The 20,546-nt window shown below is 53.3% G+C and overlaps 1 protein-coding gene and 1 long non-coding RNA gene across 2 annotated transcripts in view; both read right to left on the reverse strand.

Moving 5' to 3' along the window:
- The window catches only part of si:ch73-95l15.5 (uncharacterized), a 28,188-nt gene extending 20,174 nt beyond the window's left edge, over nucleotides 1-8,014 (reverse strand). Inside the window, exons 1-2 of the mRNA XM_059639635.1 lie at nucleotides 7,235-8,014; nucleotides 2,462-2,572 (exon numbers count right to left, since the gene is read on the reverse strand). Coding sequence (XP_059495618.1) covers nucleotides 2,462-2,572; nucleotides 7,235-7,819 — 696 coding nt within the window. The 5' untranslated portion in view covers nucleotides 7,820-8,014. The remainder of the gene's footprint in view (nucleotides 1-2,461; nucleotides 2,573-7,234) is intronic.
- Nucleotides 8,015-8,109: 95 nt separating this feature from the next.
- Nucleotides 8,110-15,426, reverse strand: LOC132206217 (uncharacterized). Its single transcript, XR_009442915.1, has 4 exons — nucleotides 15,132-15,426; nucleotides 12,876-12,958; nucleotides 9,912-10,136; nucleotides 8,110-8,222 (listed from the first exon to the last, which is right to left on the reverse strand). It is a non-coding gene; the product is annotated as an uncharacterized LOC132206217 (long non-coding RNA).
- Nucleotides 15,427-20,546: the final 5,120 nt, after the last annotated feature.

Here is a 20,546-nt window from a genome sequence, read left to right on the forward strand (position 1 = left end):
AAGCAGGGGAGAGTTCGGGAACGGCGTGGGCAGCACAGTTCCGCAGGGATTTGGATAAAGCAGGGGAGAGTTCGGGAACGGCGTGGGCAGCACAGTTCCGCAGGGATTTGGATAAAGCAGGGGAGAGTTCGGGAACGGCGTGGGCAGCACAGTTCCGCAGGGATTTGGATAAAGCAGGGGAGATTTCGGGAACGGCGTGGGCAGCACAGTTCCGCAGGGATTTGGATAAAGCAGGGGAGAGTTCGGGAACGGCGTGGGCACCACAGTTCCTCAGGGATTTGGATAAAGCAGGGGAGAGTTCGGGAACGACGTGGGCAGCACAGTTCCGCAGGGATTTGGATAAAGCAGGGGAGAGTTCGGGAACGACGTGGGCAGCACAGTTCCTCAGGGATTTGGATAAAGCAGGGGAGAGTTCGGGAACGACGTGGGCAGCACAGTTCCGCAGGGATTTGGATAAAGCAGGGGAGAGTTCGGGAACGACGTGGGCAGCACAGTTCCGCAGGGATTTGGATAAAGCAGGGGAGAGTTCGGGAACGACGTGGGCAGCACAGTTCCGCAGGGATTTGGATAAAGCAGGGGAGAGTTCGGGAATGACGTGGGCAGCACAGTTCCTCAGGGATTTGGATAAAGCAGGGGAGAGTTCGGGAACGACGTGGGCAGCACAGTTCCTCAGGGATTTGGATAAAGCAGGGGAGAGTTCGGGAACGACGTGGAAAAGGTTAAACAAATCCTCCAGGTTGCAAAGATAAACATTTGCTTCGGAGGAACCAGTTTGACCTGATCCTGAGAGCAGGGTGTGGGGGGTGGTGGGGTGGAGAGAGAAAGAGAGAGAGAGAGAGAGGGAGAGAGAGATGGGGGGAGAGAGAGAGAGAGAAACAAAGAGAGAAAGAGGGAGAGAGAAAGAGAAAGATAGAGAGAGAGAGATAGGGAGAGAGAGAGATAGAGAGGAGGAGAGGGAGGGGAGAAAGAGAGAGAGAGAGGTAGGGAGAGAGAGAGATAGAGAGGGGGAGAGAGAGGGGAGAAAGAGAGAGAGAGAGATAGGGAGAGAGAGATAGAGAGGGGGAGAGAGAGGGGAGAAAGAGAGAGAAAGAGATAGGGAGAGAGAGATAGGGAGAGAGAGATAGAGAGGGAGAGAGAGAGGGGAGAAAGAGAGAGAGAGAGATAGGGAGAGAGAGAGATAGAGAGGAGGAGAGAGAGGGGAGAAAGAGAGAGAGAGAGCTAGGGAGAGAGAGAGATAGAGAGGGGGAGAGAGAGGGGAGAAAGAGAGAGAGAGAGAGATAGGGAGAGAGATAGAGACGGGGAGAGAGAGGGGAGAAAGAGAGAGAGAGAGATAGGGAGAGAGAGAGATAGAGAGGGGAAGAGAGAGGGGAGATAGGGAGAGAGAGAGATAGAGAGGGGGAGAGAGAGGGGAGAAAGAGAGAGAAAGAGGGGGAGAGAGAGATGGGGGGAGAGAGAGAGGGAGAGAGAGGGGAGAAAGAGAGAGAAAGAGAGAGAGATAGAGAGGGGGAGAGATCTAATCGAAAGCACACAGAATGAGTGAGTCACATTCTCTGAGAGATATCAGGGTTTGCCCCCGCTTCTTCCCCCCTCCCCCTCCCCCAGAGTATAACCCGTACTGTACCGTCACCAGGTAAATATTGTTTATAACACCTGCATTCATTGCCCTCCCACCCCATCCCTAATTGCCCCTTGTACCCAGCGACTCCCTCGGCCATTTAGGAGGCGGATTAGGAGCCATTCGCATTGCCGCGGGCCTTGAGTCACATGTGGAGCGAAGGCTCAGCAGGTTTCCTTTCCCTGAGGGATATTGCTGTGGAAGCAGAGGGCGGCTGATGACCAAGGGCAGCTTTCAGTTTCCATGGAGTAGGAACGGAGTGAGAAATTCCACCCCAATACCCAGGACAGAGTGGCACCTGTGACCTTCACTGATCTGGGCCCCACGCGCACCACACCACCGTCCCGCAGTGCTGGGGGGGGCACCAGGTCTCATACTTTCTGACTCGCACCCTGGAGGGTCGGGTGGTCACCTCCATTTCCAATCGTTCTCTTCACCGTGTAATGAAAGGACCTCAGCACCCGAGTAGAGTGGGCACTGACTTATTGATAAGGATGGTGAATGAACTCTGCAATTTCCGGACCCATCCAAGCTCCGAGCAGCTTAGCTCAGAGTCAGCGAGCGAGCGAGCGGAGTGGGTGACCAGACTCTGGAACAGAGCAGCTATGCACTGAGTGTCCCACCCATCAATCCGCTTGTCCCTCTCCCTGTTACAAACCATCCCCCCGTTCCTCTCACCGCGGACATCCCCCCCTCCACTTCCAACATGTTCCATCCCTCACCTTCCCCACTCCTGACGGACTGCCTCGTCACCCCGCCCCACCCCCACCCACAGAGCTGCCGTGGTATTCCAGAGGGGAGGGGATGTGTGGGGTCTACCCCAGCCTAGGTGGAGCTGGAACTGACCTGGTCGGAAGAGACAGGTCCATCCAGCTGCCGCGCCTCCTCCAGCTGCTCACCCAACTCGGTAACTCTTTGCTGTGTGCCATCGTGAGCAGGCTTGTGTTCCAGAAACTTCTGTTGGAGGGATAGAGAGAGTAGGTACTCAACAGCCATTATAAATGTGCGAAAGCTCAAATAACCCACTGGACTGAGCTTTATTTTATCTTTGGGATGAGGGTGCCCCTGGTTAAGCTGGCTGTATGTGTCCCATCCCCTACTGCCCAGAGGACAGTTAAGAGTAAACATTGCTGTAGGACGGGAGTCACATGTAGGCCAGACCAGGTAAGGATGGCAGTTTCCTTCCCTAAAGGGCATTAGTGATTTTCCCTAATAATTGGCAACGGATTGATGGTCATCATCAGACTCTTAATTCCAGATATTTTATTGAATTCAAATTCCACCATCTGCTGTGTCGGGATTCAAACCCGGGTTCCCAGAACATTGCCTGGGTCTCTGGATTAACTGCCCAGTGATAATAGGCCATCACCTCCTCTTACGCCTGGCTATCCCGGGAGAGAGGGAGAGATGGGCATGTTATTGCTGGAATAGGTGCGTGGAAATCTCCTCTCCTCACTTCTCAATTATCAGGAACAGCTTCTCCCTCCCTCCCCCTGCCCAGCTCCCGCTCGGGATTTGGGAAGCCTCTACCAGACCTCCCTGTGAGCCTCCTTGTGTCCGAGGGGAACAGCCCCACCTTCCCCAGTCTATCCCCATCGCTGACATTACCCATTCCCTGGAACCGTTGTTGTAAATCGCTTCTGCCCTCTCCCTCCGATGGGTTCACATCTTTCCCATAATGTGGGGCCCACAGCTGGACACGATACTCCAGCTGGGGGTCTAACACGGGGCTTGTACAAGGTCAGCATCGCCTCCTTGCTCCTGTACTCTGTGCCCCGTTAATAAAGCTGAGGGCACTGTGTGCTCTACTCACTGGTCTCTCTCTCTCCCCCTGTCCTTTCACCTTCAGTGATCTGTGCGCAGAGACCCCCAGCTCTTGCTGCACCCCCTCTAGAATTGCCCCCCCATTCCATATTGTCTCTCGAGGTCCTTCCCAAAGTACATCACCTCCCATTTCCCTGCATTGAACCTCATCTGCCCCCCAGCCCTGCCCACTCCACCCACTTGCCAACGTGTCCCAGTGATAAATGTAGGCTGGGTGACCACTTCACAGAACTTCACCGTTCTGCTCACAAAAACGACGCTGAGCTACCCTCTCCCTGCCACTCTAACGCACCACTCTGCTCCCTGGCCAACATCTCTGTCTCTGACTTCCTGCTGTGTTCCAGCCAAGCTCAGCACAGGCTGGAAGATCAACACTTCATTTTCCGCCTGGGGACCCTACATCCCTCCAGATTCAATATCAAATTCAATAATTTTGGAGGCTGATCCCATCCTTCCCTGTTTTTCAGCCAGCCCCACATCCTTAACAGAGCATGTAATCTCTCCTGTTCTCAGTTCCTGTTCTCACTCATTCAGCTTCTCTTCTGTCCTGGCTTACAGCCAGTAATCTCCTGCCAACCCTTCCCATACCTCTATCTCTCTCTGTCAGCTCTCTCTCCGCTTGTCTCCTTCCCAAACATTGTGTTCAGCACAAATACCATTCTCTTCCCAGCTGCTGTCGGTTCCAAAGCATTAGCTCTGTTCCTCTGTTGCACAGATACTGGCAGACCTGTTGAGTTCCTCCAACCTCCACAGCTCTTGTATCCATTCCAATCCTTCCACACTCAGTGTCGTTCGTTAAGCTTCAGGGCTGGCCCTGAAGCCTAGAGCTGGAAAACCAAATGGTTGGCAAAGCTGACCTCAGGGAAACTCCACACCCAACCTTACCCGTCAGCAATCTGAAAGCCGTCCACTATTCCCTGGGTCCTGTCACTTCCATATCCAGGTAGGACAGCTGCTGCAAGTCTATATACATCCCCTCTGCAACCTACCTCCCTTACCAACCCACTCTGTGTTACCTCGTCAAAAATGCTGTTCATTTGGGATTTAACTAGCAAAGAGACCTTGGGGGGCATGTTCACAGTTCCTTGAAAGTGGACTCACAGGGAGACAGGATGGTGAAGGTGTTCGGTACACTTTAGCCTTTATTGATCAGTGCGTTGAGTACAGGGAATTGGGAGGGTCATGTTGGGGCTGTACAGGACATTGGTTTGGGCCACTTTTGGAATACAGCGCTCAGTTCCGGTCTCCCTGCTACAGGAAGGATGGTGTGAAACTTGGAAGGGTTCAGGAAAGATTTACAAGGATGTTGCTGGGGTTGGAGGGTTTGAGCTACAGGGAGAGAGGCTGAATAGGCTGGGGCTATTTTCCCTGGAGCGTCAGAGGCTGAGGGGGGACCTTATAGAGGTTTATAACATCATGAGGGGCATGGATAGGGTGAATAGACAAGGTCTTTCCCCCAGGGTGGAGAACTAGAGAGGGACGTAGGTTTAAGGTGATAGGGGGAATGATTTAAAAGGGACCTGAGGGGTAACTTTTTCACACAGAGGGAGGTGCGTGTAGGGAATGAGCTGCCAGAGGAAGTGGTGGGGGCTGGTACAGTTACAGCGTTTAAAAGGAACCTGGATGGGGTCATGAATAGGAAGGGTTTAGGGGGATGGGGGCCGAATGCTGGGAAATGGGACCGGATATATCTCGGATATCCAGTCAGCACAGACAAGTTGGGCTGAAGGGACCGTTTCTGTGCTGTACATCTCGATGACTGTACAACTCAGACTGTATGAGTCTGTCCTTATCGCTGAGACAGTCCACCGCAGGGCGACATCCCGGTGAATCTCCTCAGCCCCCTCCCCAGCACAAACACCTCCTTCTGATGGCGTGCTGACCACTGCGAAAAACCTAAACATGTTCAGCTCCTTCCCGCTGTTATTAGCCTGTTGAATGGACCTCTCTGGTTAACACTGATCTCACCCTCTGTGCACCTTGTGTTCCTCACTCTGTTCTCGTACCGTGTGATTTTTGCGATGGTGCAGTCTACCTGCACTGCACGCAAAACAAAACTTTTCACTGTGCCTAGGCACATGGAGCAATGATAAATCAAAGCAATCTGTTGTCTAACCAGTGTTTGTGAAGTGGGACAGGGTCAGAGAGTGACTGGCGCAGGCCCTGGGGAACGGAACTGCATGGGACAGGGTCAGAGAGTGACTGGCGCAGGCCCTGGGGAACGGAACTGAATGGGACAGGGTCAGAGAGTGACTGGCGCAGGCCCTGGGGAACGGAACTGCATGGGACAGGGTCAGAGAGTGACTGGCGCAGGCCCTGGGGAATGGAACTGCATGGGACAGGGTCAGAGAGTGACTGGCGCAGGCCCTGGGGAACGGAACTGCATGGGACAGGGTCAGAGAGTGACTGGCGCAGGCCCTGGGGAACGGAACTGCATGGGACAGGGTCAGAGAGTGACTGGCGCCGGCCCTGGGGAACGGAACTGAATGGGACAGTGTCAGAGAGTGACTGGTGCAGGCCCTGGGGAACGGAACTGAATGGGACAGGGTCAGAGAGTGACTGGTGCAGGCCCTGGGGAACGGAACTGAATGGGACAGGGTCAGAGAGTGACTGGCGCAGGCCCTGGGGAACGGAACTGCATGGGACAGGGTCAGAGAGTGACTGGTGCAGGCCCTGGGGAACGGAACTGAATGGGACAGGGTCAGAGAGTGACTGGTGCAGGCCCTGGGGAACGGAACTGAATTTACAAGTTTGCTTAAACTGGGCAGAACTTTGGGAACAGATCCACAAACACATGGGAAAGGAGCGCGGGAGGATAGACGTGGCAAATGGTCAAAAGCTGGTCTCTTTCACTGTTTACTTTCGCACTGCTTGGTGCTCGGACTGTCGCTGTGAAAGGCGGGGGGGGGGTGCATGCTGGTTACACAGATGTGTTGGTGCGACTGGGGGGCTGTGGGGATGGAGCGTTACTCTGTCACCTCACTCAGGCGCAGGGAACCCATCAGCCTCCCTCAGGCTGATCTCCTCACCCCACCATGACCTTGAGATATAGCAGCAGGGGTAGGCCATTCAGCCCGTCGAGTCTGCTCTGTTATTTGGCAAGATGACACCTAACCTGACCATCCTCATCTCCACTTCCCCGCCTGTTCCCCTCGGTTCCCTTCCTAATTAAACATCTCTCGCTGTCGCAGCCTCGAATATCCTCAGCGACGCAGCCCCGACAGCACCCCCTGCACTGAAGAATTCCACACGTTCACTCCCCACTGAGAGAAGATATTCCTCCCCATCCCCATCATCGATGGGCGACCCCCTAACTCTGAGATGATGGCCCCTGTGCTCCTAGAACCCCCCACCCAAGGGGAAAAGCACCCTCTCCACTGTAAGGCCGTCACTCTGAACTCCAAACGTACCTCATTAGGCAGTTCCACCCATCCCCAGCCTCTATTCTCAACAGTGAGCCTTCCCTGGACTATCTCCAATGCCAGCCCATCACGCCTGCTGGGTTCGCTTCGGTGGGTGGGGGGTGCATATGTGCCATCCTTTACCCAGTGTGAATTACTCGTGACTCCAGACCCAATGACTCACGTTTGACTCTGAGCTGCAGCCCACCCCCACCCCCAGGGGGCAATTAAGGACGGGCGATAAGCTTCGGGCCCAGTGTTTACATCCTATGAATGACTGGGACAACAATAGAAAAACACCGCTCAATTACTCGGAGGGAGGGAGACACACGCTGCCATGAAGGTGCTATACGAATGCAGGTTGTTGTGGGGGGAACGGGAGAGGTTTCCTTGCCTGCAGGTCGAAGGGGAGATACTCGGGCGAAAAGTCTTTGTCCACGTCCAGGAGGGATTCCTTGGTCGGATGCTCTCCGGGAGTCTCCCAGCCGCCCAGGGCAGGAGCCGTGCCCCTCCGGCTCAGGACTGGGATCCTGCTGTGCCCGGGTGTGGCGGGCACCGAGCGGTACATGATGCCCCTGAGTGACTCCAGTGTGGCGGACAGCACCTGACTGCGGTCACCCCGTTCCTCCAGCTCCGACTCCTCCTCATCGCTGTAGGGCCCGGAGCTAGGGGGAGGCCCAAGCGAAGAGGCCGAGAGCGAGCGGGAGCGGGGCCAGCCCCCGTCTGAGAGGGGGGGCCCTTCGGCCCCTCCCCTCCAGCTCCCTGCCATCTCCTCCGGGCTGCCCAGGGACAGGGGCACGCTCCTGGACTTGTCCCTGGAGAGCCGGGAATAGGCCAGGCTCCTGGGAAAGCCACAGACAGACTCGTAGACGGCTTCAGAGACTCTGAGAGCGGAGCAGCCGGAGCAGACCCTCCCTGGGCACATACACACCCGGGAAACGCTCCCCTCAGACCAGCACTCGTAGGCAGAGAGCGCCATGCCCTGCTGCAGCAGCGCCTCATACTGGGGGCCGGGAGGATCAGCTGCTCCCTCTGGCCCACTCTGCGCATGAAGGTGACGAAGGCACTGGCTCAGCCTGTCCCTCTGGCCCAGGAGGGAGTGCACCTTCTGCAGCGAGAGGGCCTGCACGCGGACGATCACGCCGTCGTAGCGGTAGACCCTCTCAAGGGCAGCCGCGCACTTGCCGCACACGAACTCCCCGCGGCCGTCCCCCCGGCGCACGGCCCGCCCCAGCACGTGGGACAGGACGGCCCGAAGGTCCAGCGGGGAGCCCGACCCAAAAATCCACCTCCTCCGCGTCCCCCTCAGCTCCGAGGCGCACACTCGACACAGCTCCTTCATCCTGGGATCGCACTGTGCAGGGAGTGCTCAGTGACTCGATCTGGGGAGGGGGGAAGAGAGAGAAAGAGACAGCCATTAGGCTTCTGGGAACAGAAGGGCTAGAAGAAAGAGGCCATTCAGCCTCACCATTCCGTACCAGCAGGGCTGATCAGCCCCAATCCCCCTAACCTTTAAATCTATTGTTCATCAAATATCTCTCCATTCGAAAGATAGAATCGCTACAGTGTGGAAGCAGGGCATTCGGCCCATTTAGTCCACTCGGACACTTCAAGGAGCATCTCAAACAGACACTCCCCATCCCAATCACCCTGCATTCCCCACAGCCAATCCACCCTAACCCGCACATCCCTGGGCACTATGGGACAATTTAGCACGGCCAATCCCACCCTAAACTGCACACCCCTGGGCACTATGGGACAATTTAGCACGGCCAATCCCACCCTAACCCGCACATCCCTGGGCACTATGGGACAATTTAGCACGGCCAACCCACCCTAACCCGCACATCCCTGGGCACTATGGGACAATTTAGCACGGCCAATCCCACCCTAACCTACACATCCCTGGGCACTATGGGACAATTTAGCATGGCCAACCCACCCTAACCCGCACATCCCTGGGCACTATGGGACAATTTAGCATGGCCAATCCCACCCTAAACTGCACATGCCTGGGCACTATGGGACAATTTAGCACGGCCAGTCCACCCTAACCCGCACATCCCTGGGTACCATGGGACAATTTAGCACGGCCAATCCACCCTAACCCGCACATCCCTGGGCACTATGGGACAATTTAGCACGGCCAATCCACCCTCACCTGCCTTGAATGAAGTCATTTCTCCTCATTTCTGGTTTAAATCTGCCATCCCTTATCCTAAGATTAAGGATTTCTCATTCCAGATTGCCCTCAAGGGGAAACATCTCTCTCTGTCTACTTTCTCGATTCCCTTTAGCATCTTCTATCCCTTAATTAGATACTGTCACAGAGCTCTACACCATGGAAACAGACCCTTCGCTCCAACTCATCCATGCCGATCAAATGTCCTAAATAAATCTCGTCCTATTTGCCAGCATTTGACCCATATCCCTCTAAACCTTTTCTATTCATTTACCCATCCAGATCTCCTCTTATTCTTCTAAACTCCAGTGAGTATTGGCCTAAACTACTCAACACCTCTTCACAAAACAGACCCCTCGTCTCTGGAACCAATTAAGTGAACCTCCTCTGAACTGCCTGCAATTCAACTACATCCCTCCTCAAGTACAGCACCAAAGGCTGTACACAATACTCCAGGTGCGGTCTCACTAGTGCTTTGTATTATTGAAGCAACATCTCCCTAATTTAAACTCTACTCCTTCAGCAATAATTGCCAACATTTCATTTGCCTTCCTTACTATCTGCTGTATCCGCAGATTAGTTTTCTGTGATTCATGTACAAGGACACCAAGATCCCTCCAAACTGAAGCAATCTGAAATCTCAGATAATAAAATGTGAGGCTGGATGAACACAGCAGGCGAAGCAGCATCTCAGGAGCACAAAAGCTGATGTTTCGGGCCTAGACCCTTCATCAGAGAGCGTGTTCATGTGTTCATCCAGCCTCACATTTTATTATCTTGGATTCTCCAGCATCTGCAGTTGCCATTATCTCCAATCTGGAGAAATCTCTCTCTGTTTAGGTACTAAGTTACCTTCCTGCTCCTCTGACCAAAACAGATAACCTCATACCAATCCACGTTGAACTCCATCTGCTGCATTTTGGCCCGTTCAGCTCATCTATCAGAGTCTGTTTGTGAATTTCGTCACCTCCCACCTGTTTCAGTGAAGTTGCTGCTTCCAATACACATCAACTGTTCATTCCAGAGAGTCACTGGCCCAAGATGCCAATGCGGAGCGAGTTCCTTACACAGGGAGCTCTGTCTCCGAGGAGAGAGAGAGACAGCACAGACTGAGCTGGTGTGGGAGGAGAAAAGGAATACAAAGATCAGACACAGCACACACTCACCCTCTCACACACAGACCCCTCCCAGTTGGGAACCATGGATAAGGAGTTAATCAAATCAAGCCAGGGGTGTGATCAAAGTTTGCTCAGCTGATCAGAGTGGACTGTGGACCTGAAACCGCACCAAACACTCAATCAGTAACACACAACAGGCCAGGGAGAGAGAGATCTCACACTCACTCACTCACACACTCACTCTCACATGCACACACTCACACGCACGCACACGCACACACACACACACACACACACACACACACACACACATGCACACACTCACACGCATGCACACACACATGCACACACACTCACACACACACGCACATGCACACACACACGCACACGCACATGCACACACACACGCACACACACACGCACTCACACTCACTCACTCACACACTCACTCTCACATGCACACACTCACACGCACGCACACACACACGCACACGCACAGACTCTCACACTCACTCTCACATGCACACACACACACACGCACGCACACACACGCTCTCACATGCACACACTCACACACACACACACTCACTCACACACACGCACATGCACACACACACGCACACACACACTCTCACATGCACACACTCACACGCACACGCACTCACACGCACACACACACTCACTCACACACACACTCTCACATGCACACACTCACACACACACACACACTCACTCACACACACACATGCACACACACACACACACACACACACACACGCACACACACACGCACACACATGCACACACACACACATGCACACACACACACGCACATGCACACACACACGCACACACACACGCACTCACACGCACACATTCACACACACACATGCACACACACACGCGCACACACACACACACACACACACACACACACACACACACACACACGGAGAGAAAAAGCAGGGTTAAGGGGAGGGGAGAGACAGACAGACACACACAGAGAGAGGAGGGATGGAGGGAGAGATAGAGAGAAAGGGAGGGGGAGGGGAGAAGAGGAGAGGGGAGACAGAGAGTGAGAGAGAGAGAGAGAGACAGGGAAGAGGGTGAAGAGCGAGAATTGGGGAGAGACACGGAGAATGAGGGAAGAGAGAGAAAGAGAGGGGGGAGTGAGGAGGGGAGGCAAGGGGAGAGAGAAAGTGGGAGAGAGAGAGAGCAAGTGGGGAGAGAGGAGAGGGGAGAGAGAGTTGGGGGGAGAGAGGGAAAGAGAGACAGAGTGAGAAGAAGGGGAGAGACGGTTTGGGGGAGGGGAGAGAAACAGGGAGTGAGACAGGGGGAAAATAAGGGGGAATGAGAGAAAGAAATGGGAGAGAGAGGGGTAGAGAGAGAGAGACAGAGAGAGAGAGAGGCCAGGAGAGTGAGACAGCTAGAGAGGGAGGCAGAGAGAGAGGGAGCGTAGGAGAGAAAGAGAAAATGGGAGTGGTCGAAAGGGGTGGGGGGAAGCAGGGAGAGTGAAGGATGCAAAGCAGGAGAGAGGGAGAGAGAGATTGGGGGGAAGGGAGAAGAGACCGTAGGTGATTGGGGGACAGTGAGACCAAGGGAAAGAGATGGGGGAGCGGCAGGAGAGAGAGAGAGAGAGAGATGTGGGGGGAGAAAGGATGGGGAGAGAGAGAGAGAGACAGAGAGAGAAAGAGGGGAGAGAGACGGGTGCGAGATAGAGAGTGAGGAGGGGTGAGAGAGGGAGGGAGAGATGAGAGAAAGAGAAAATCGGAGCGGTAGAGATATAACGGGTGGGGGGTACTGGGGAGGAGAGAGAGTGAGGGAGACAAAATGGAGAGAGAGAGAGATGGAAGGCAAGAAGGGAAGACAGCAGCAAGTGGCGGGGGGAGACAGGGAGTGCAAGGGGGAGTGTGCGAGACAGAGAGAGGGAGGAGTGGGATGGGGAGCGAGAGAGAGAAAGGGGGAGAGGGGGAATGGGGGAGAGAGGGTGGAGAGAGAGGGGCAGGAGAGAGAGAGAGAAGTGGGAGAGAGTGGGTGGGGAAGGAGGGAGGGGTTAGAAGGGGTAGTGACAGATGAGAGGGAAGGGGGAGAGACATGGAAGGAGAAAAAGATTGGGAAGGAGGGAGGGGTTAGAAGGGGTAGTGAGACAGAGAGAGGCAGTTGTGGGAGAGAGATGGAGAGAGAGAGAGTTGGGGGAGAGAGAGAGATGGGGAGAGAGAGAGAGAGAGAGATGGAGAGTGGGAGAGAGACAGGTGGGTGAGAGAGAGAGATGGGGAGAGAGAGAGATGGAGAGTGGGAGAGAGACAGGTGGGTGAGAGAGAGAGATGGGGAGAGAGAGAGAGAGATGGAGAGTGGGAGAGAGACAGGTGGGTGAGGGACAGAGATGGGGAGAGAGCGAGAGAGAGAGAGAGAGAGAGAGAGAGAGAGATGGAGACAGCGAGACTGAAGAGATGGACAGGCAGAGGGATTGTTGATAGTGAGCCAGGGGAAGAGGAGAAGCTGTCTCGATAATACTGGGGACAGTGAGAGACTGCAGATGGGTTAGCGATGGTAACAGTGAGCTCCATCATGGTACATTGTCCGCCTTCCGCACGGACCGTTCCCTCCGGGACACCCTGGCCCACACTTCCTTCATCCCCAACACCTCCCCACAGCCCTACAGCACCTTCCCCTGTAATGGGCAACACCTGCCCATTTACCCCCTCCCTCCCCAGTATCCAAGGGCCCAAACATACCTTCCAGGTGAAGCAACTCTTCACTTGAACTTCCCAGAATCCAGTCTCCTGCATTCGCTGCTCACCATGTGGTCTCCTCTACACTGGGGGAAATGACGCGTAGACTGGGTGAACGTTCTGCTCGCAACAAAGACCCTGAGCTACCCTCTTCCTGCCACTCTAACGCACCTCCCTGCTCCCAGGCCAACATCTCTGTCTCTGACTTGCTGCAGTGTTCCAGTGAAGCCCAAAGCAAGCTGGAGGAACAAAACCTCATTTTCCACTTGGGGACCCTACAGCCATCCAGACTCAATATCGAGTTCAATAATTTTAGGCCCTAAACTCTCCCATGTCCCAGCTCCCCGACCCCACACACCGGGCCTTGTTACCACAGCCTGCCATTACAGACCCCCCTGTTGTCAGTCACTAACAGTCCCCATTAACAACTATTCACCCTCCCAGCCTGATCATTACCAGCTCCTTTGTCTGTCCAACTGTCCTTCTGTCTCTGAGCTTTATCTCCACCTATCATTCACTCCTTACACCCCCCCCACCCCCATCCCCAACCCTAACTTCTGCATAAAAACCAACATATTCCTGGCTGCCATCAGTTCTGAGAGAGGTCACCAGACCTGAAACATTAACTCTGATTTCTCTCCACAGATGGTGCCAGAACCCGCTGAGCTTTTCCAGCGAGTTCAGTTTTGGTTTCACACTGTGACAGTGTGTGCCCTTGCGGGGGGAAGGATAATGGACATCGGAGCATTTCAGATTCTATCATTATTGAACTCGATATCGGGTCTGGAGGGCTGCAGGGTCCCCAGGCGGAAAATGAAGTGTTGTTCTTCCAGCTCGCAGTGAGCTTCGCTGGAACACTGCAGCAGTCCTGAGACACGAGATGTTGGCCAGGGAGCAGGGTGGTGTGTTAGAGTGGCCGGGTCAGGGTCTTTTTTGAGGACAGAACAGAGGTGTTCCACAAAGCGGGCACCCAGTCTATGCTCCATCTCCCCAGTGCAGAGGAAACTGTATCTACCTCCTTCTCGAAAACATAAAATGTTTTGGAATCGACTCCTCTCTCTGGCAGCAAATGCCCCCACAGGTTCCCCACTCTCTGGGTGAAGATGTTTCTCCCCATCTTGGTCTGCCATGGCCCACCCCATAATCCTTAGACTGAGACCCCTCGGTTCTGGACTCTGGTCATCAGGAACACCCTTCCTGTGTTTACCCCTGTCTAACCCTGTTGGAATTTTATAGGTCTCCACGAATTCCCCTTCATTCTTCTAAACTGCCAGTCAACATAGTCTTAATCAATCCTTCACATGCCAAGTTTATAGAATCGCTACAGCGTGGAAGCAGTCCAGTCGGCCCATCAACCTCATGCTGACCCTCCAAAGAACATCCCATCCAGTCCCACTGCACACAACACCCCACCGCCCCCCGTTTGCCTATCCCTGTAATTCCGCATTTCCCACGGCCAATCTGCCCAACCTGCGCATCTTTGGGACTGTGGGAGGAAACCGGAGCACCCGGAGGAAACCCACATAGACACGAGGGAGAACACGCAAACTCCACACAGACATTCGCCCGAGGGTGGGATCGAACCCGGGAGCCTGGCGCCGTGAGGCTGCCCCCACCCCAGCCCCCACCATCCCACCCTTGGTAGGAAGAATAAGGGAAGGGGGCAGTTAGGGGAGGGCTCAAACAGGGAGGGTGTGGGGCTTCACGTTGGGAGACAGTTTGGGAATTCCAGCTGTGCCATACCGAGGGAATGGCGGTAAAACATGCACAGGACCCGTCCCAGAAGGCACTCCGATAAAACTATACTCAACCCCAAAGAATTCAATACCTTCAGGCCGTGAGATACACGAGCAGAATTAGGCCGTTCGGCCCATTGAGTTTGGGCCACCATTAGGCCATGGCTGTTAATGCTTGTCAACCGCACTCTCCCTGTAAACCCTCGATATTCTTGTACAGTCTCTGTCCTCAAGGCACTCAGCAGTTAGGCCTCCGCAATCCCTCTGAGTCTGTCAGATTCCTCCACCCACTGGCTGAAGAAATTCCTCCTCATCCCAGCTCTAAAGGGTCGCCCCCTCACCCTGGAGCTGTGCCCCACCTTGGGGTGGCAGGGGCAGGTTGGGTCAAAGGGCCTGTTTCCTCGCTGCAAAGATCCTGGTGAAAAATTTGTTCCCCACCCCCACCCCCAGCTAGCCAGCCGCCACGATTTCCACACCCTCATTCAGCAAGGAGCAGGTCCTCCTGCCGCTGGCGTTCACTCACCTTTTGTAGCCACTCCTCGATCCTGTTCTCTCCCCCCGCCCCGGGATCAGAGGGCAGCCCAGCCCCAACAAGCACACACCTACTCCCTGGGCTGGGGGGGGACAGGACTCCTAACACCCCCTGCCCGGGGAGGGCGGGGAAGGGAGACAGAGGTCCCTGCCGTGGGACAGCCGAGGGGAAAGCTCACTGCTTCTCCCAGGGGAGAAAGCTCTGGAGGGTGAGGTCTGAAGGCCGGAGGTGACGAAGGGTTAAGCGTAGCCAGGTGTAATGCTAGCCCCACCCTGTCCCCTGCCTCGTTCTGCAGAACCAGTTCCACGCTGGGAGGAGGCGGGCCAGATCGAACGCTGACGGTGCACGGAACACCCTCTCAGCTACTGTTAACCGTCTCAGCTACTGTTAACCCTCTCAGCTACAGTTAACCGTCTCAGCTACTGTTAACCCTGTCGGCTACTGTTAACCCTCTCAGCTACTGTTAACCCTCTCAGCCACTGTTAACCCTGTCAGCTAATGTTAACCCTCTCAGCTACTGTTAACCCAGTCAGCTACTGTTAACCCTCCCAGCTACTGTTAACCCTGTCAGCTACTGTTAACCGTCTCAGCTACTGTTAACCCTGTCAGCTACTGTTAACCCTCCCAGCTACTGTTAACCCTGTCAGCTACTGTTAACCGTCTCAGCTACTGTTAACCCTCCCAGCTACTGTTAACCCTGTCAGCTACTGTTAACCATCTCAGCTACTGTTAACCCTGTCAGCTACTGTTAACCCTCCCAGCTACTGTTAACCCTGTCAGCTACTGTTAACCGTCTCAGCTACTGTTAACCCTGTCAGCTACTGTTAACCGTCTCAGCTATTGTTAACCCTGTCAGCTACTGTTAACCCTCTCAGCTAATGTTAACCCTCTCAGCTACTGTTAACCCTGCCAGCTACTGTTAACCCTCTCCGCTACTGTTAACCCTGTCAACCACTGTTAACCCTGTCAGCTACTGTTAACCCTCTCAGCTACTGTTAACCCTGTCAGCTACTGTTAACCCAGCCAGCTACTGTTAACCCTCTCAGCTACTGTTAACCCTGTCAGCCACTGTTAACCCTCTCAGCCACTGTTAACCCTCTCAGCTACTGTTAACCCAACCAGCTACTGTTAACCCAGCCAGCTACTGTTAACCCTCTCAGCTACTGTTAACCCTCTCAGCTAATGTTAACCCTCTCAGCTACTGTTAACCCAGCCAGCTACTGTTAACCCTCTCAGCTACTGTTAACCCTGCCAGCTACTGTTAACCCTGTCAGCTACTGTTAACCCTCTCAGCTACTGTTAACCCAGCCAGCTACTGTTAACCCTGTCAGCTACTGTTAACCCTCTCAGCTACTGATAACCCTGTCAGCTACTGTTAACCCACTCAGCTACTGTTAACCCTATCAGCCACTGTTAACACTGTCAGCTACTGTTAATCCTCTCAGCTACTGTTAACGCTCTCAGCTACTGTTAACCCTCTCAGCTACTGTTAACACTCTCAGCTACAGTTAACCCTGTCAGCTACTGTTAACCCTGTCAGCTACAGTTAACCCTCTCAGCTACAGTTAACCCTGTCAGCTACTGTTAACCCTGTCGGCTACTGTTAACCCTCTCAGCCACTGTTAACCCTGTCAGCTACAGTTAACCCTCTCAGCGACAGTTAACCCTGTCAGCCACTGTTAACCCTCTCAGCTACAGTTAATCCTCTCAGCCACTGTTAACCCTCTCAGCTACTGTTAACCCTGTCAGCCACTGATAACCCTGTCACCTACAGATAACCCTCTCAGCTACTGTTAACCCTCTCACTACTGTTAACCCTGTCAGCTACTGTTAACCCTGTCAGCTACTGTTAACCCAGCCAGCTACTGTTAACCCTCTCAGCTACTGTTAACACAGACACATACTGTTAACCCAGCCAGCTACAGTTAACCCTGTCAGCTACAGTTAACCCAGCCAGCTACTGTTAACCCTCTCACTACTGTTAACCCTGTCAGCTACAGTTAAATCTCTCAGCTACTATAAACCCTCTCAGCTACAGTTAACCCTGTCAGCTACAGTTAACCCTCTCAGCTACTGTTAACCCTCTCAGCTGCTGTAAACCCTGTCAGCCACTGTTAACCCGCTCAGCTACTGTTAACCCTGTCAGCTACTGTAAACCCTGTCAGCCACTGTTAACCCTCTCAGCTACTGTTAACCCTGTCAGCTACTGTTAACCCAATCAGCTACTGTTAACCCTCTCAGCTACTGTTAACCGTCCCAGCTACTGTTCACCCTCTCAGCTACTGTTAACCCTGTCAGCTACTGTTAACCCTCTCAGCTCAAATAACTCTCTCAGCTACTGTTAACCCTCTCAGCTACTGTTAACCCTGTCAGCTACTGTTAACCCTCTCAGCTCAAATAACTCTCTCAGCTACTGTTAACCCTCTCAGCTACTGTTAACCCTGTCAGCTACTGTTAACCCTTTCAACTACTGTTAACCCAGCCAGCTACAGTTAACCCTGTCAGCCACTGTTAACCCTCCCAGCTACTGTTAACTCTGTCAGCTACAGTTAACCCTGTCAGCTACTGTTAACCGTCTCATCTACTGTTAACCCTCTCAGCTACTGTTAACCCTATCAGCTACTGTTAACCCTCTCACTACTGTTAACCCTCTCAGCTGCTTTTAACCCTGTCAGCTACTGTTAACCCTCTCAGCTACTATTAACCCTGTCAGCTACTGTTAACCCTCTCAGCTACAGTTAACACTCTCATCTACAGTTAACCCTGTCAGCTACTGTTAACCCTGTCAGCTACTATTAACCCCCTCAGCTACTGTTAACCCTCTCAGTTACTGTTAACCCTCCCAGCTACTGTTAACCCTCTCAGCTACTGTTAACCCTCTCAGCTGCTGTTAACCCTATCAGCTACTATTAACCCTGTCAGCTACTGTTAACCGTCTCAGCTACTGTTAACCCTCTCAGTTACTGTTAACCCTCCCAGCTACTGTTAACCCTGTCAGCTACTGTTAACCCTTTCAACTACTGTTAACCCAGCCAGCTACAGTTAACCCTGTCAGCCACTGTTAACCCTCCCAGCTACTGTTAACTCTGTCAGCTACAGTTAACCCTGTCAGCTACTGTTAACCGTCTCATCTACTGTTAACCCTCTCAGCTACTGTTAACCCTATCAGCTACTGTTAACCCTCTCACTACTGTTAACCCTCTCAGCTGCTTTTAACCCTGTCAGCTACTGTTAACCCTCTCAGCTACTATTAACCCTGTCAGCTACTGTTAACCCTCTCAGCTACAGTTAACACTCTCATCTACAGTTAACCCTGTCAGCTACTGTTAACCCTGTCAGCTACTATTAACCCTGTCAGCTACTGTTAACCATCTCAGCTACTGTTAACCCTCTCAGTTACTGTTAACCCTCCCAGCTACTGTTAACCCTCTCAGCTACTGTTAACCCTCTCAGCTGCTGTTAACCCTATCAGCTACTATTAACCCTGTCAGCTACTGTTAACCGTCTCAGCTACTGTTAACCCTCTCAGTTACTGTTAACCCTCCCAGCTACTGTTAACCCTGTCAGCTACTGTTAACCGTCTCAGCTACTGTTAACCCTGTCAGCTACTGTTAACTGTCTCAGCTACGGTTAACCCTGTCAGCTACTGTTAACCGTCTCAGCTACAGTTAACCCTCTCAGCTACTGTTAACCCTCTCAGCTACTGTTAACCCAGACAGCTACAGTTAACACTGTCGGCTACTGTTAACCCTCTCAGCCACTGTTAACCCTGTCAGCTACTGTTAACCCTTTCAGCTACAGTTAACCCTCTCACCTACACTTAACCCTCTCAGCTACTGTTAACCCTCTCAGCTACTGCAGCAATCCCCGAGCTACAACTCTCCCCGAACTCAACACTCCCACAGGGAGGGTCTCACTGGCTGGGCCGCAATCTGTTCCCTGTCCCTAACTGCTACCCCTCCGCTCCCAGGAGAAGTTGGGGACTACTGTTTATTCCCCATCCCTAGCTTCCCCCCCAGAGAATGTGGGGAATACTGTTTATTCCCCATCCCTCACTGCGCCCCCCCCCCCCCGGGAGAAGGTGGGGGTGAGCTGCCTTCTTGAACCCCCTGCAGTCCATGTGCTGTGGGGTGACCCACAATGTCCCTTAGGGAGGGAATTCCAGGGATTCTGACCCAGTAACACTGAAGGAACGGGGATACATTTCCAAGTCAGGATGGGGGGGGGTTCGGAGGGGAACTTGCAGGGGGCTGGTGTTCCCATGTATCTGCTGCCCCTTGTCCTTCTGGATGGAAGTGGTTCGTGGGTTTGGAAGGTGCTGCCTGAGGGTCTTTGGTGAATCTCTGCAGAGCATCTTGTAGATGGTACACACTGCTGTGATTGAGCGTCGGTGGGGGGGAGGGAGTGGGATGTTTGTGGAGTGAGTGTGAGAGTGAGTGTGAGTGAGAATGAGTGAAAGTGATTGTGAGTGTGAGTGATGGTGAGAGTGAGAGAGTGTGAGTGAGTGTGTGAGTGAATGAGAATGAGTGAGTGTGTGTGTGAGTGAGTGTGTGAGAGTGTGAGTGAGTGTGTGAGTGTGAATCAATGTGAGTGAGTGTGAGAGTGAGTGTGTGTGTGTGAGTGAGTGTGAGTGAGTGTGTGTGAGTGTGTGAGTGTGAGAGTGAGTGTGAGTGTGAGTGAGTGGTGTGAGTGTGTGTGAGAGTGAGTGAGTGTGATTGAGTGAGTGAGTGTAAGTGAGTGTGTGTGAGCGAGTGTGAGTGAGTGAGTGTGAGAGTGAGTGAGTGTGAGAGTGAGTCAGTGTGAGTGAGTGAGCGTGAGTGAGAGTGAGAGTGAGTGAGTGAGTGTGAGTGAGTGAGTGAGATTGGGTGAGTGTGAGTATATGAGTGAGTGTGTGTTTGTGAGTGTGAGCGAGTGAGTGTGAGAGTGTGTGAGTGAGTGAATGTGAGTGTGTGTGTGAGTGTGGTTGAGTGTGAGTGTGAGTGAGTGTGAGCATGAGTGAGTATGAGTGAATGAGAGTGAGTGTGAGTGAGTGAGTGAATGTAAGTGAGTGAGGGTGAGTGAATGAGTGTGAGTGAATGTGAGTGAGTGTGAGTGAGTGAGTGTGAGTGAGTGAGTGACTGTGAGAGTGCGTGAGTGTGTGAGTGAGTGTGAGTGAGTGACTGTGAGTGTGAGTGAGTGAGTGTGAGTGAGTGTGTGAGTGTGAGTGAGTGTGAGTGAGTGAGAGTGAGAGTGAGTGAGTGTGAGTGAGTGACTGTGAGTGAGTGTGAGAGTAAGTGTGAGTGAGTGAGTGAGTGAGAGTGAGTGAGTGTGAGTGAGTGTGTGAGTGAAAGTGAGTGAATGAGTGTGTGAGTGAGTGTGAGTGAGTGTGAGTGAGTGAGTGAGAGTGAGTGTGAGTGAGTGACTGAG

This window comes from Stegostoma tigrinum, chromosome 34 (assembly GCF_030684315.1).
Source record: "Stegostoma tigrinum isolate sSteTig4 chromosome 34, sSteTig4.hap1, whole genome shotgun sequence".
In the NCBI taxonomy this organism is placed as follows: domain Eukaryota; kingdom Metazoa; phylum Chordata; class Chondrichthyes; order Orectolobiformes; family Stegostomatidae; genus Stegostoma; species Stegostoma tigrinum.